General features: G+C 40.8%; 1 protein-coding gene across 9 annotated transcripts in view; it reads right to left on the bottom strand.

The window, feature by feature from the left end:
* mia2 (MIA SH3 domain ER export factor 2) overlaps positions 1 to 13,197 on the bottom strand; it is a 29,704-nt gene that overhangs the window by 14,827 nt on the left and 1,680 nt on the right. For 2 of the 9 annotated variants that reach the window (XM_031787992.1, XM_031787994.1), the window contains exons 5-17: positions 8,923 to 9,054; positions 8,664 to 8,779; positions 6,923 to 7,054; positions 6,703 to 6,813; positions 6,485 to 6,556; positions 6,221 to 6,331; positions 6,000 to 6,071; positions 5,761 to 5,865; positions 5,376 to 5,498; positions 4,501 to 4,612; positions 1,713 to 1,759; positions 1,525 to 1,615; positions 753 to 891 (exon numbers count right to left, since the gene is read on the bottom strand). In XM_031787992.1, the coding sequence (XP_031643852.1) occupies positions 753 to 891; positions 1,525 to 1,615; positions 1,713 to 1,759; positions 4,501 to 4,612; positions 5,376 to 5,498; positions 5,761 to 5,865; positions 6,000 to 6,071; positions 6,221 to 6,331; positions 6,485 to 6,556; positions 6,703 to 6,813; positions 6,923 to 7,054; positions 8,664 to 8,779; positions 8,923 to 9,054 (1,363 nt within the window). Of the gene's footprint in view, positions 1 to 752; positions 892 to 1,524; positions 1,616 to 1,712; positions 1,760 to 4,500; positions 4,613 to 5,375; positions 5,499 to 5,760; positions 5,866 to 5,999; positions 6,072 to 6,220; positions 6,332 to 6,484; positions 6,557 to 6,702; positions 6,814 to 6,922; positions 7,055 to 7,503; positions 7,732 to 8,231; positions 8,365 to 8,663; positions 8,780 to 8,922; positions 9,055 to 9,236; positions 13,183 to 13,197 lie in introns of those variants that run through there. The other 7 variants (XM_031787991.1, XM_031787988.1, XM_031787990.1 and 4 more) reach the window with 7 other exon arrangements.

The following is a 13,197-nucleotide window of genomic DNA, read 5'->3' as shown; positions in this document are numbered from 1 at the left end:
AAAGTCCGTGTTGCCCAGCAACAGTCCCAAACATCACTGCTCTAGAGGAGATCTGCATGGAGGAATGGGCCAAAATACCAGCAACAGTGTGTGAAAACCTTGTGAAGACTTACAGAAAACATTTGACCTCTGTCATTGCCAAAGGGTATATAACAAAGTATTGAGATAAACTTTTGTTATTGACCAAATACTTATTTTCCACCATAATTTGCAAATAAATTCTTAAAAAATCCTACAATGTGATTTTCTGGATTTTTTTTTCTCATTTTGTCTGTCATAGTTGAAGTGTACCTATGATGAAAATTACAGGCCTCATCTTTTTAATTGGGAGAACTTGCACAATTGGTGGCTGACAATACTTTTTGCCCCACTGTATTCTATACTATTCTACGGTATCTTAGACACTTAATTCTTATATATCTTGCATTACTCATCCCATATGTATATACTGTTTTTCTATACTATTCTACTGTATCCGTTCCGCTCTGACATCGCTCGTCCATATGTATATAGTCTTAATTCATTCCTACTTAGATGTGTGTATATGTTGTGTAATTTCATATATATATATATATATATATAACTTGTTAGATATTACTGCACTGTCAGAGCTAGAAGCACAAGAATTGCGTTACACCCGCAATAACATCTGCCAGTCACGTGTATGTGACCAATAAAATGTTATTCGATTTGAATGTTTATAGATGAAGCTGTGCATTTGGGTCAGCGTTGGTGTGGCTCCCGTACAGTACCTGTGTAGTTTGAGCTCATTCTCCTGGTACATCTCTGTCATGATCTGCAGTTTCTGCTGGAGTTTCTGCACCTGGCCCGTGTACTTCTCACTGTCTGTCTGCAGAGAGGCCTTCTCATTCTCCAGTTTCTTAATCCCCTCTGCAAAACAACAGTAAAAGCTGTTAAATCCAGGTCTAGGCTCAAAGGGATACTTTGGGATTTTGGTAATGAGGCCCTTTAAATCGACTTCCCCAAAGTCAGATGAACTTGTGGATACCAGTTTTATGTAATCTCTGTCTAGTATGAAGGAAGTTAGAGGTAGTTTCACGAACCAATGCTAACTAGCTTTAGTGCAATAACTGGAAGTCTATGGGTATCTACTAGTAATGCTAAGTATCCCTTTAATCTGTGTCTGGGAAACCGACCATTTGTCTTTACATCTTGATTATTCCCAAAACACCCTCGCTTTTCTTGAACTAACCCTAGTATTTGGCTTTTCTTACTTGCACTGACTTCGCTAATAGCTACTTAATTGAGGAAAACGTTTACTTACTATGACTGCGATATGTGGTTCTCACCTAGCTATTTTAAGATTAATGCACTAACTGTAAGTCGCTCTGGATAATTGCATCTGCTAAATGACCAAAATGTAAAAATTGTCTGTTATCATGAAAACAGCTATTGAAGCATCTTTCAATAGACCTACATTTATGTACATTATAAAACAAACGTTGTTTTGTTACCCACCGTGATCAGAGGAATTACTATTGAACAGCAGACTACTCTGCTTACCTTGGAGGTCCTCCTTGGCCTTGACTTCATCTGCTAGCTTAGCAAACACCCTGTCCTTGTCTTCATCCACCGACTTCAAGTCTGCATTCATCTAAAGAGAAGGAAAAAAAAGTCTGATATCTTCCATTTATCGCTGATAAGAGTTTTGTTTTTAAGCCATAATTTCAGTTGTTGAAGAGAAGACATACCTTGGCTGCATGAATGAGTTTCTGTATTCTTCGTCGTTGATGGTTATCTGTGGACCAAAAAATACAAACAAATAAGTTACATCTGGGAAGACACATACACATATGTAGAGACACATCCCTCAGTCAATAGCTTGACTCCTTACATTTATTTTTAAAGTCCAATGATGGCTGTGCATAACGATCCAAAGAGATGGTGAGCAAAAGCCTGCTGACCATGCCTTACTCTCCTTTCGTGGCCTCCCAACCGCTCTTAATTAAAGTAAAACTAAATGCATGCTCTTCAACCGATCGCTGCCCGCACCTGCCCGCCTGTCCAGCATCACTACTCTGGACGGTTATGACTTAGAATATGTGGACAACTACCTAAGTGTCTGGTTAGACTGTAAACTCTCCTTCCAGACTCACATTAAGCATCTCCAATCCAAAATTGAATCGGCTTCCAATTTCACAACAAAGCCTCCTTCACTCCTTCAATGCTGCCAAACATACCCTTGTAAAACTGACCATCCTACCGATCCTTCAGCGATGTCATTTACAAAATAGCCTCCAACACTCTACTCAGCAAATTGGATGCAGTCTAACACAGTGCCATCCGTTTTGTCACCAAAGCCCCATATACGACCCACCACTGCAACCTGTATGCCCTCGTTGGCTGGCCCTCGCATCAGATTCGTCACCAAACTCACTGGCTACAGGTCATCTACAAGTCTTTGCTAGTTAAAGCCCCGTCTTATCTCAGCTCACTGGTCACCATAGCAGCACCCACCTGTAGCACACGCTCCAGCAGGTATATTTCACTGGTCACCACTGTCATGACTGTCCTGATCAGGTCAGGTTACAGGAGACCACAACCCTACAGATTATCTCTCAACCCCAAGAGAGGAGGAGAGATCTAGGGGTCTGAAGAAGTGGGGGTAAATCTTAGGCCACAGACAAATTCCTTTTGTCCTGTTACTATGGAGAACCTTAAACATGAAATAAAGGGACTTTGGAACATTGGTTTCCGTCAGCCACAATGGTGGTCATGACGATAGATGGAATATGAAAATGTCATTTTTGTTTTGTTATTAATAGATGACATTACGAAAACATTGTAACGTCAAAAGTTGACCTAGTATAGGTTTGATGTTAATACATTGTACGTTGTATGGAAAATGTCCAAATCAAAGAGAATGTTTTGGTAAAGATGAAATGTGAAGTTAGTTGTCTAAAATTGGATTTGAGTAAAATCTAGACCTTGCCTCTTAACTTGGTATGCCCAGAGAATTGCCCTAAAGGCGGTTACGCCCACTTCTGACCCGAGGGTATAAGACCTGTGAGTGAAGAATTTACAGATAAGACTAAGTGATCCAAGGTCTAAAAAGTCAACGAACCCAAAACGCAACACAAGTTTGAAGACAAATAAATATTTTTCTACCCAAGCTACGGATGAGTAGCTGTGTCTAAGAGGGTGAATTCAAGTCGAACCACCTAGCCTCCACCTCCCATCGAATCATGGCATCTACACTGTTTCATTCCTACGCTGTGAGCTCTGAGCTACAGAGCTGTCTGTTCTCAGAAGAGCCCTGCCAGAGCAAGGGCGAGGGAACAGACTCCTAAGCCAAAAGGACACTGACATCGTGAGGACGACCAGAGTTGCGCCGGAGAAGTGCGTCATTGAGCAGCCTGAACAGTCCACGCGGAGAATCCACGGAGACCTTCCCCACGTAATTACATCATTATCATTATATCCCATAAGAGCGGCAGTTTGGGGCAAGGCTACGGTTAGAATAAGCATAGTTGACAAATTCACCCAAATGTATATGTCTCTCGTGTACTTTCTTTTTCGCTCTCTTTTAAATCCCCATTTTGGGTAACACGCGCCATAGTGTGTTGGCCTAATCAAGTCCTAATCAATAGCCTAGAATGTGTTTTTGTGTGTGTGTGTATCTTTTATCATCATTTTAGCTTTCTAGTAAATAAATACTCAACTAAGATTGGTGTGGTATGAACTCATTGGTGAGACCCGGGTCCGTGCAGATTGCCGGATTATGCGACGTTCAGAGCGAGACTGTAGAGGTAACTGGTTAATTAGCGGCTGTTGTGAAATCGATATTCTGATATTCTTTGAGTTAATTTGGGAAATAGAAACTCAATAAAACAACTTTTCCCATGGTGCCCCAGGTTAATAATTGCTTGATTCAGTTAATCACGCAATTAGAAACCTTTAATAATTCGATGAGCAACAGTCGTCACGTTAACTAATACAATGTCACGACACCCCCAAAGCCAATTCCTCCTTTGGCCGCCTTTCCTTACAGTTCTCTGCTGACAATGACTTGAACGAATGACAAAAATCACTGAAGCTGGAGACTCATATCTCCCTCACTAACTTTAAGCATCAGCTGTCAGAGCAGCTCACAGATCATTGCACCTGTACATAGCCCATCTGTAAATAGCCCATCCAACTACCTCATCCCCATACTGTCATTTATTTTGCTCCCAGTATCTCTACTTATCTCTATCACTCCAGTGTTTAATTGCTAAATTGTAATTACTTCGCCACGACAGCCTATTTATTGCTTTACCTCATTTGCACACACTGAACATAGATTTTTTATATTGTGTTATTGACTATACGTTTGTTTATTCCATGTGTAACTCTGTTGTTTATGTCGCACTGCTTTAATTTATCTTGGCCAGGTTGCAGTTGTAAATGAGAACTTGTTCTCAACTGGCCTACCTGGTTAAATAAAGGTGAAATAAAAATAAAATGGGGTCAGCCTTGTGTACATCAAGAGAATCTCACCTTGTCCTTCTCCATTCTCTGTCCCTTGTGTCCCACTCCTCTCCTCTCTGTTGGCGCCGTCCTCCAGCACCGAGTCCCAGTCCTTCATCTTCAACAGGCAGTCTGTCAAGGACTGATGGAGAGAGAAGGCTTTACCATTCAAACTCAAACTTTATTTTAGTCTTGAGAACTTCTTGTGTTGTATACATGCAACAGAACACACACTACATGTCCAAAAGTACTTTGACACCTGCTTGTTGAACACCGCATTCCAAAATCATGGGCATTAACGTGGAGTTGCCCCTCCCCCCTTTGCTGCTCTAACAGCCTCCACTCTTCTGTTCCAATTCATCCAAAATGTGTTTGATGGGATTGAGGTTAGGGCTCTGTACAGGCCAGTAAAGTTCTTCCACACCAATCTTGACAAACCAAGGGCAGAAATTTGACTTACTGACTTGTTGGAAAGGTGCTATCCTATGACAGTGCCACGTTGGAAGTCACTAAGCTCTTCAGTAAGGCCATTCTACTGCCAATGTTTGTCTATGGAGATTGCATGGCTGTGCGTTAGATTTTATACACCTTTCAGCAACAGGTGTGGCTGAAATAGCCAAATCCACTAATTCAAAAGGTGTGTCCACATACATTTGCACATATATACATACAAAACACAGTACATACAATTTATAATTAAATAACAAGCAATAAAGGATTTCCATTATGAAGATTATCATAGCCTCAAATAGGTTGAGCCATTTAGGGTGTTTAACTTATGGTCAGTTGAAACCCCAAGTAATCTTCATAGTGGGTGTTGACTGGTTTTTCCAGTACAGGGCACGGTACACAAATATTTGTTTTAGACATGTGGTTTTTGCCAGTGCAGTAATATGAATGCAAACCTTGATGCGCTCATCTTTGTTGGTAGCATCCTGCAGCATTCCAGTGTAGGAGCTCTCACACATCCTCATTTCCTCCTCCAGCTCGCTCATCCGCTCCCCCCAGCCCTCTGCCTCCTGGACCAGCTGTGGGAAGAGGGGAGAGGGTGAGGACCCCACCAGACTATAGGACTCTTTCTGCTTAGGACAACCCATACAGGTTCTTTGTGTAACAAGAAACTTCAAATGCTTTGTTTTGCATTAATGGCAACAAAGGCTGATATGGAACTGGAGTATACACCACTACTAGTGACAGAGCCACCCACATAGATACTGTACCTATGGCTCTGATTTGTGAATAGGCCTAGATATAGATGAAAATTGACATTTTAGATGTCAGGTTACATACCTGGCCATTTTTCTCCTGGAGCAACACCTTCTCTTCTTTTGCTGCCTCCAGATTATTCTGATTCCTTTCACTGTTCATGTCAAATATTTTCAGGGTTGTCTGTGCCTGAAATGATAACAGAATGAGTTACATCTAACCTGGCTCTGACTGTGTCAGATTTAAAATGCATTATGGGAAGGAATTACAATTAACATTTTGTTCATAATATATAACATTGTAATGGGGACATCAGACTTTACCTGTTCTGTCTGGGACTTGAGGTCCCTGGTTTCTTCTTCTAAGGTTGTCAAGGTTTCCTGCATATCTGCAATCTGAAGAATTGCACACAACACCATATCTCAAAAACAAACTGAAATATGAGAGCAAAGAGGAAAATAATAACAATAGCTGAAACATGTCAAAGCATAAACATCAAAACACAGGAAAAGGGGATGAGAAAAAAGTCCTAAGCTAAACTCACTGTCTCCTCCTGCTGCAACCTCCTCGCTCTTTGGATATTCAGGTCCTCCTTTAACTTTTCTATATCATTTCCAAGCTGTGTATTTGACTGTTTCAGCCTCTGGGACATCACCTGAGGAGGACACCATTATAGTTTTACTGGGACTTGAAAGTCACACGCACACTGAGTCCTTTTATACCACTTGGCAGTGTTATTTAGCTGTGATATATGGGAATGTCTCTTCAGTATTGAGAACAATCATACCATGTAGTATCCCTGTCTTACCTCCAGATTCTCTCTCTCTGCGACATGAGCCAAAACACCACTATTCCGGAGGGCAGTTTCCAGTTCTTCATACTAAAAAGGTACATAAATAAACAAACAATAGCAAAGGCATTCATAACACACAGGTCCATACAAAACATGTAATTTCAAAGGGAATTGCATTGAATAGTTTGCAAATCTAGTCTGTCACACACAGGATTATTTGACATAGGCCTCACATTTTGTTGAACCTTACTCAAAGTCTCAAGGACTTTGCACTTTTCATCTAATAGTTCAGCCACCTTCAGGCCCATCCGCCTCTCTTTGCTTGAATACAGTCTGCTCTTTATCTGTGGAAACAATGGAACAATTTTGTGAGCTTGGTCACTCTCCAATCAAAATTAAGAATGTGGTTGTTCATCCCTATACTTGCATGCTGATAATAATATGACAACTTACACATTGGTAGAACCTGCAGCTGAACAATAGGAGGGTGCCCAACCCTAGTAAGGCAGTGACGATGACCGCTTCCCATGGCAGTCCATACAGGTTAGGACCTGGCTTTATGTCATCAGGAAGGGATGACAGGACCTAGGTAGGAAAAAATAAATAATAATAATACTAAATTTGGAAAAAATATCAACTAAATCAGAGAAATGACTTATAATCATTATAGATCTGCTATAGATTTTTGTTTCAGGCCCTGGATTGTGGATACATGACAGTTCAAACGGAAAGTGATTGTCAATGCTTTTAGGAGCCTCAACACGCTAACTAGATAGCCAGCTACTTAGATAGATAGCTAACTAACTAAAACCGTTAGCTAGTTATCTAGCTAAGTATTTAGCTAGCTTACGTTAGCTTACCAGGCAGCAGTGCTCTCATAGCCAACAAGACACGAGACATTGGCTAGATAAGCCTTTTCTGACGAATTAAATTATGTAGTAACGTTAGTTGGCTAGCTTGCTTGATAACACCAGTTGATGTTTTTAGCAGTGATGGGTCCAACTTAACGTAAGATATAATGACACGTGACTCACATCGTTCGCTTTCTCCAAGGCAAGAGTGTAATAGGTCCTTGCTGTCATTTTGAAATCAGTCACGTGAGTAGCGAATGTCTCGCCACTTGTTTGATCTTCCATTTGTCGAATATTTCATTTAAATATTATTTTCAGGATTATGTTAGCTAACATTGAAAAAACGAATGCTCAGCTGTTACTTGGATCTGATAGTAGTAGCGGGTAACGTCATGACGCTGAAACGTACGGTGGAGGTTGTTGCTATTTTATGCACGCCAAATTCCCTTAAACGACTCACTTTCGGATATTTTTTCCTAAAACGAATATTTATTGATTTATATAAATGTAAGCCTACACAATAATATATGTTATCTGACTTTTCAATCAAAATAGTTATTTGTAATTGTTACAACACTCCCACTTCCTGCCTAACGTTGAGTTGGTATATTCTCAACGTCACCAATCGTAGAACGCCACACTGGCAGACTGAGGCGTATTTAAAGTAACACTGAAACCTGACGAATTGTGGGAAAACAACACATATTAGTCAACCTCCATCCCTATTCTCAAATAGTCAAGGAAAAATTGACCTTTTTCTCCAGCTGAGACAGATTGTCACCAAAGTCCCTCTGCTGTCAACTGCCTTGCCCTATCAGAGTAGGCCAAGTTGTTGTTGTTGGTTGGGTGTTGACCTTTCCTGTAGCTTTTCAGTGCTGTCCCCAGTGTCCAAAACACTACCCTTTACTCACCTGGTCAACATCCTGAACCTCCATTTGTATTCTCAATTTAAAGTCCTCATGTTATTATTGCACTACCATAGTGTGAGGAAAAGCCTTGTCACCGAAGCCAGAGCCAACTACAACTCCTCAAAGTGTTGGATGACTCATAGGGGCAGTGCAGATGACATGTTGCATACCAGAGACACATACCAGAGGTTTTAAAGGACCAGCTTTTCCAGCTATCTAGTCAATGATTATTGTCATGTGTGTATTGTGCTGTTATGTATTTGTCTAAGTCCAATGCCACAACCGAAGTTCCCTATCTTGGAAAAATATGACATTATATTGAGGATGATGGAGACATCCATAGTGCAGTCCAATCATTTTAAATGTATGGTCTGTTTAGCTAATTTAATCTCAATAGATTACAAGGGGGATATAGTAGTCATATAACTTTCTTACCTGTACAGTGAGCCATTTTAGAAGAGCCATAACTGTCAGCATATGAGCAACAGCATCACCAGTGACTTGACGTGCAGAAGAAAAAAGATATTCCATCACTGCAGGCTCAGGTTTATCTGTTAAATATATTTAAAAGGTATACATAACACAATAGTGAGTGTCATAATAATTCATCATATATTTTTACCAGCCACAGATGGAACTATTTTCATCTATATAATTAGTATGTTCTTTTTAAGAATGGACATAAATGCATTACATTTGTCTGTTAGTGTTGGGGTTTGGATGTCTCCCTCCCCAGAGAAATGTTCTCCTTTCAGGTTGGTTAGGTCTTCGTTTTCATTGCGAGTGAAACAATCATCATTGATGCAGTTTGTCTTGTCTGTTTCTGCTGGATAACAAATAGACATTATGATACCAAATCATTTTAAAACATGTAAGACCTTGTCAATAAATGGTTGTCAGATATAACACTTTGACAACTGCTAACCTTTTCAATATTGACATGCAAAAGACATGGAAGAGACATGCAACCAAAATCAATAAATGTTTCTCATACTACTTGAGTAGTACCTTGATTGTCTTTTATACTGACAGGTGCTTTCACTTGGGTGATTCTGTTTTTTATGTTTGACAAGAGTATTTCTAGTTTTCGTAATGACACAAATTTTCTGGATTGATCTTCATCCTCCAGTACTCCACCAGATGGAGTTTTTGTCTCATCAATGTGATACTGCAGGAGCCTTTCAAAGTCTGATATAATAGCTAGGTCATTATCACCATCTTGGCCATCAGTAAAAGTCTCTGAGCTTCCTAGGCTGTAGTCAAGCCATAGGAATTTGTGCTTCCCAAACATGTCCAACAAAGTAGTTATTTCATCTGTGCTGATTTGCTTTAGGATATTCTTGTATTCTTTCAAAAATCCTGTAGCTTTCATCGAGTCTTCTACTGAGGTTGACTGAAACTGTGGTTCTGGTTCATGGAGGTCCAGGTAAGGAAGATCAGGTGGGGGTTCTTGTTCCTCCTCTTCTTGCCCCTTTGGTTCTGGGTCTTCTAAGTCTTTGGAGTCAGTGCTTGGGATCAAAAAGTCCATTGCATTTTCAAAGAAACTCCTAGTACCCTTGTTGACTGATGTGTCTGTAATTTCCCCTTGAGGGGGCCCTACTGAATACTGGTCAGATGGCATGTCTTGATTTTCAAGGGGTTCACTGTGAGAAGTTGATTTGTTCACAAGTTCTTCTTGAGTGGGGTCTAGGCCTACTATCTGATCTGATGGCATGTCTTGCTTTTCAGGGGGTTCACTGTGAGAAGTGGAAGTCTCACCCTCTCTTTCAACATTGTGCATAGATTCAATATCCCTATAACAGATTTTCTCAAAATCAACCTTCTCAATCACGTCCACGTTTTCAAAATCTTGCTGCCTATCTTCATCACTAATTGTGCTCTTTACATCTGTTACTTCTTGATAATTAGACCAACTGTCTGAGAGGAAATTCTCACCTGAATACAATGTATCATGGTCTATTGTTCTCTCTGATTGAGTAATGACATCATAAGCTTCATCAGTGGGGGAAAGCTGACTAACTGCATGTGACTGATCAAAGCTATTTCGTCCATCATTGGTTTCCCTATCCTGTAGGCCTAATTCCTGTGCTCTCTCGTTTTCTAGAGTGATCTCATTATACAATCCTTTGGTCCCTTTTGAATGTACTTCCTGGCTACTGACTGATGAGATGTGATTCCTGTCATCTAGCGGCAGATTATTGTCCTCAATTGCTGTCGTCTGGTCACTCGTCATCCCAGATCTATCATTCGGGACGTTTTTCTCATCACTGTCTTTTTGAGATTCATGGGACTCCCTGTGGACATGAATGAAATCTTCTACTGACATGTTTTCTGTGTCTGCCTCCTCAAGGATTTCTGTCTGTCGTTGTTCATTTCCAATTTCTGTCTCAGGGGGAACTAGCTCTGCGCTGTCAGGATACATTTCAATTTTAGCATCAGGTCTGGAACTGCTCTGTGTATTTTCAGAGACATGTGTAGGGAGAGTTGCTTGATCCCCGTGGTCTCTCTCAACTTCAACTATTTTCCCTGGTTCTATCCCCTCTGTCTCAGTAACTTCTTTAGTTGAATCTGCTTCCTCTATCTCAGATGCTTTGTCCACAATATAACGTCCCCCATCATCATTACCTTTATCAGATAGAAGATTGTTACTTGTAGTGTCAGCATTTAGTATAGTTGAGTCTAACACTGGGCCAAGGGTAATGTTTATCATCCCTATGTTATCTACAGGATCGGCCTCAACGTGCCACTCCTTGAAATGATCAGAGGAGGAAAATTCCTCTTGATCAACAACTTCCATTACATTGGAATTACTTTCCTCATAGTTAGAAGATAACCAGTCTTTCAGCAAAACTGAATCTATGTCTCCAAAATGAACATTCTTATCTGGTACCTCTAATGTATTCTCATTCTTGTCCTTACTTTCCCCATCCCCACTTGAGGTAATCAAATGAGGTCTTTCCTCTCCTGATACATTTTCAATGACTAGATCAACTCTGACAGGTTCAACTAAAGATAAGTTCAGGATACGTTCAGCTATGTGAGGGTCCTGGGCATCATGCAGATGTGGGTCAGGTGTCTGTGTGACCTCCTCCAGCACTGAAGCATCCTCTGTACCTGGCATGCTTGTCTGACTATATAGCATCCCTACTCTGTCCCCATTATCCTCTTCTGCTGGGCTCTGAGGCACTAGAATACTGCCGTCTCCTTTCTGATTGGAGGATACCACTTCAATACCTGTAGTGTCAATGTCAATGTCCTCCACCTCAGCATGCATTACAGATGTATCCTCTGATACATTAGGTAGCTCCTCTGTCAGTGTTTCTGCTTTTGTCTGAATAGGAATCGAATCAGAGAGATTTGGAATCCCTGATCCTTCTAAAGCATCCTGACCAACTGAATGATCAGTCTCAACATCATCCAGGCTATTTTCAGCAAGGTCAGCAGCAGGACTCTCTTGATGGTGATTAAGGGCATTCGCATCACTATCATGCAAAAGCGCTTCGGGGAGCACAGTTGATATTTTCACATCCTCTTCATTGTCTGGTTTGGGGTCCGACACTATTTGCTTTGGCTCTACATCTCCTTGGGAACTGACAGGTTCATTAGTAGTGACATCATCTAGCTCCAATCTACCTGCAGAATCGTGCTCATCATTGTCATTGATCTCAGCTATAGATTTTTCACGATCATCTTCAAGATTCACTATTCCGGTTGTGTCTTGTAATTGAGGGTTGTGGGACAAAGACATATACTTGCTATTTCCAAGTAGCTGTTTGAATGCCTCCAGCATTTCATTACTGTCATCTGTGTGATTTCTGTCATTTAGCGGCAGATTACTGTCCTCATTTGCTGTCGTCTGGTCATCCTTCATCCCAGATCTATCATTCAGGACGTTTTTCTCGTCACTGTCTTTTTGAGATTCATGGGACACCCAGTGGACATGAATGAAATTTTCCCCAAACATGTTTTCTGTGTCTGCCTCCTCAAGGATTTCTGTCTGTCTTTGTTCATTTCCTGTTACTGTCTCAGGGTGAACTAGATCTGAGCTGTCAGGATACATTTCAATTTTAGCATTGGGTCCGGAATTGCTCTGTGTATATTCAAAGACATGTGTAGAGAAAGTAGCTTCATCCCCGTGGTCTCTCTCAACTTCAACTATTTTCTTTGGTTCTATCCCCTCTGTCTCAGTAACTTCATTAGTTGAATCTGCTTCCCCTATCTCAGATGCTTTGTCCACAATATAACGTCCCCCATCATCATTACCTTTATCAGATAGAAGATTGTTACTTGTAGTGTCAGCATTTAGTATAGTTGAGTCTAACACTGGGTCAAGGATAATGTTTATAAACCCTGTGTTATCTATGGGATCGGTCTCAACGCGCCACTTCTTGGAATGATCAGAGGAGGGAAATTCCTCTTGATCAACAACTTCCATCTCAGCTATAGCTTTTTCAGGATCAACTTCAAGATTCACTATTCCGGTTGTGTCTTGTAATTGAGGGTCGTGGGACAAAGACATATACTTGCTAGTTTCAAGTATTTTATTGGCACTCTGAACCTTATCTATATCTAATGGAGGGGGATGTGGAACCTCATTGCTGTCATTACCATCATTATCATCCTTCATGCCTACAGAAGCCTCAGTAGAATCATATGGGATAGCCGTCTGAGAAGTTAGGGAGGTCTCTGTATCTCCATCTGCTTCTGCCGGTTTTATATCTGTTACCTCATCACTTTGGGCATTTTTATAATTGTTAGTTATATCGGCCTGAAACGGTGATACCAGAGTGTCAAACATGGATGAGAACACAGACTGTGACTCTGTTTCTGACTGAAGGCTGATATCTTTATCCTCTTCATCCTCAGCTATAAGTATATCCTCCTCCTCCTCCTCAACATAACCCTGTTCTCCATAAAGGCCTACAATATTGTTATAGATGCTACCATACCACCCTGCATCTTCCTCTTT

This window comes from Oncorhynchus kisutch, linkage group LG14 (genome assembly GCF_002021735.2).
Source record: "Oncorhynchus kisutch isolate 150728-3 linkage group LG14, Okis_V2, whole genome shotgun sequence".
In the NCBI taxonomy this organism is placed as follows: domain Eukaryota; kingdom Metazoa; phylum Chordata; class Actinopteri; order Salmoniformes; family Salmonidae; genus Oncorhynchus; species Oncorhynchus kisutch.
The sequence above is the reverse complement of the archived record's forward strand: the minus strand, read 5'-3'. Positions and strand labels throughout refer to the sequence as shown.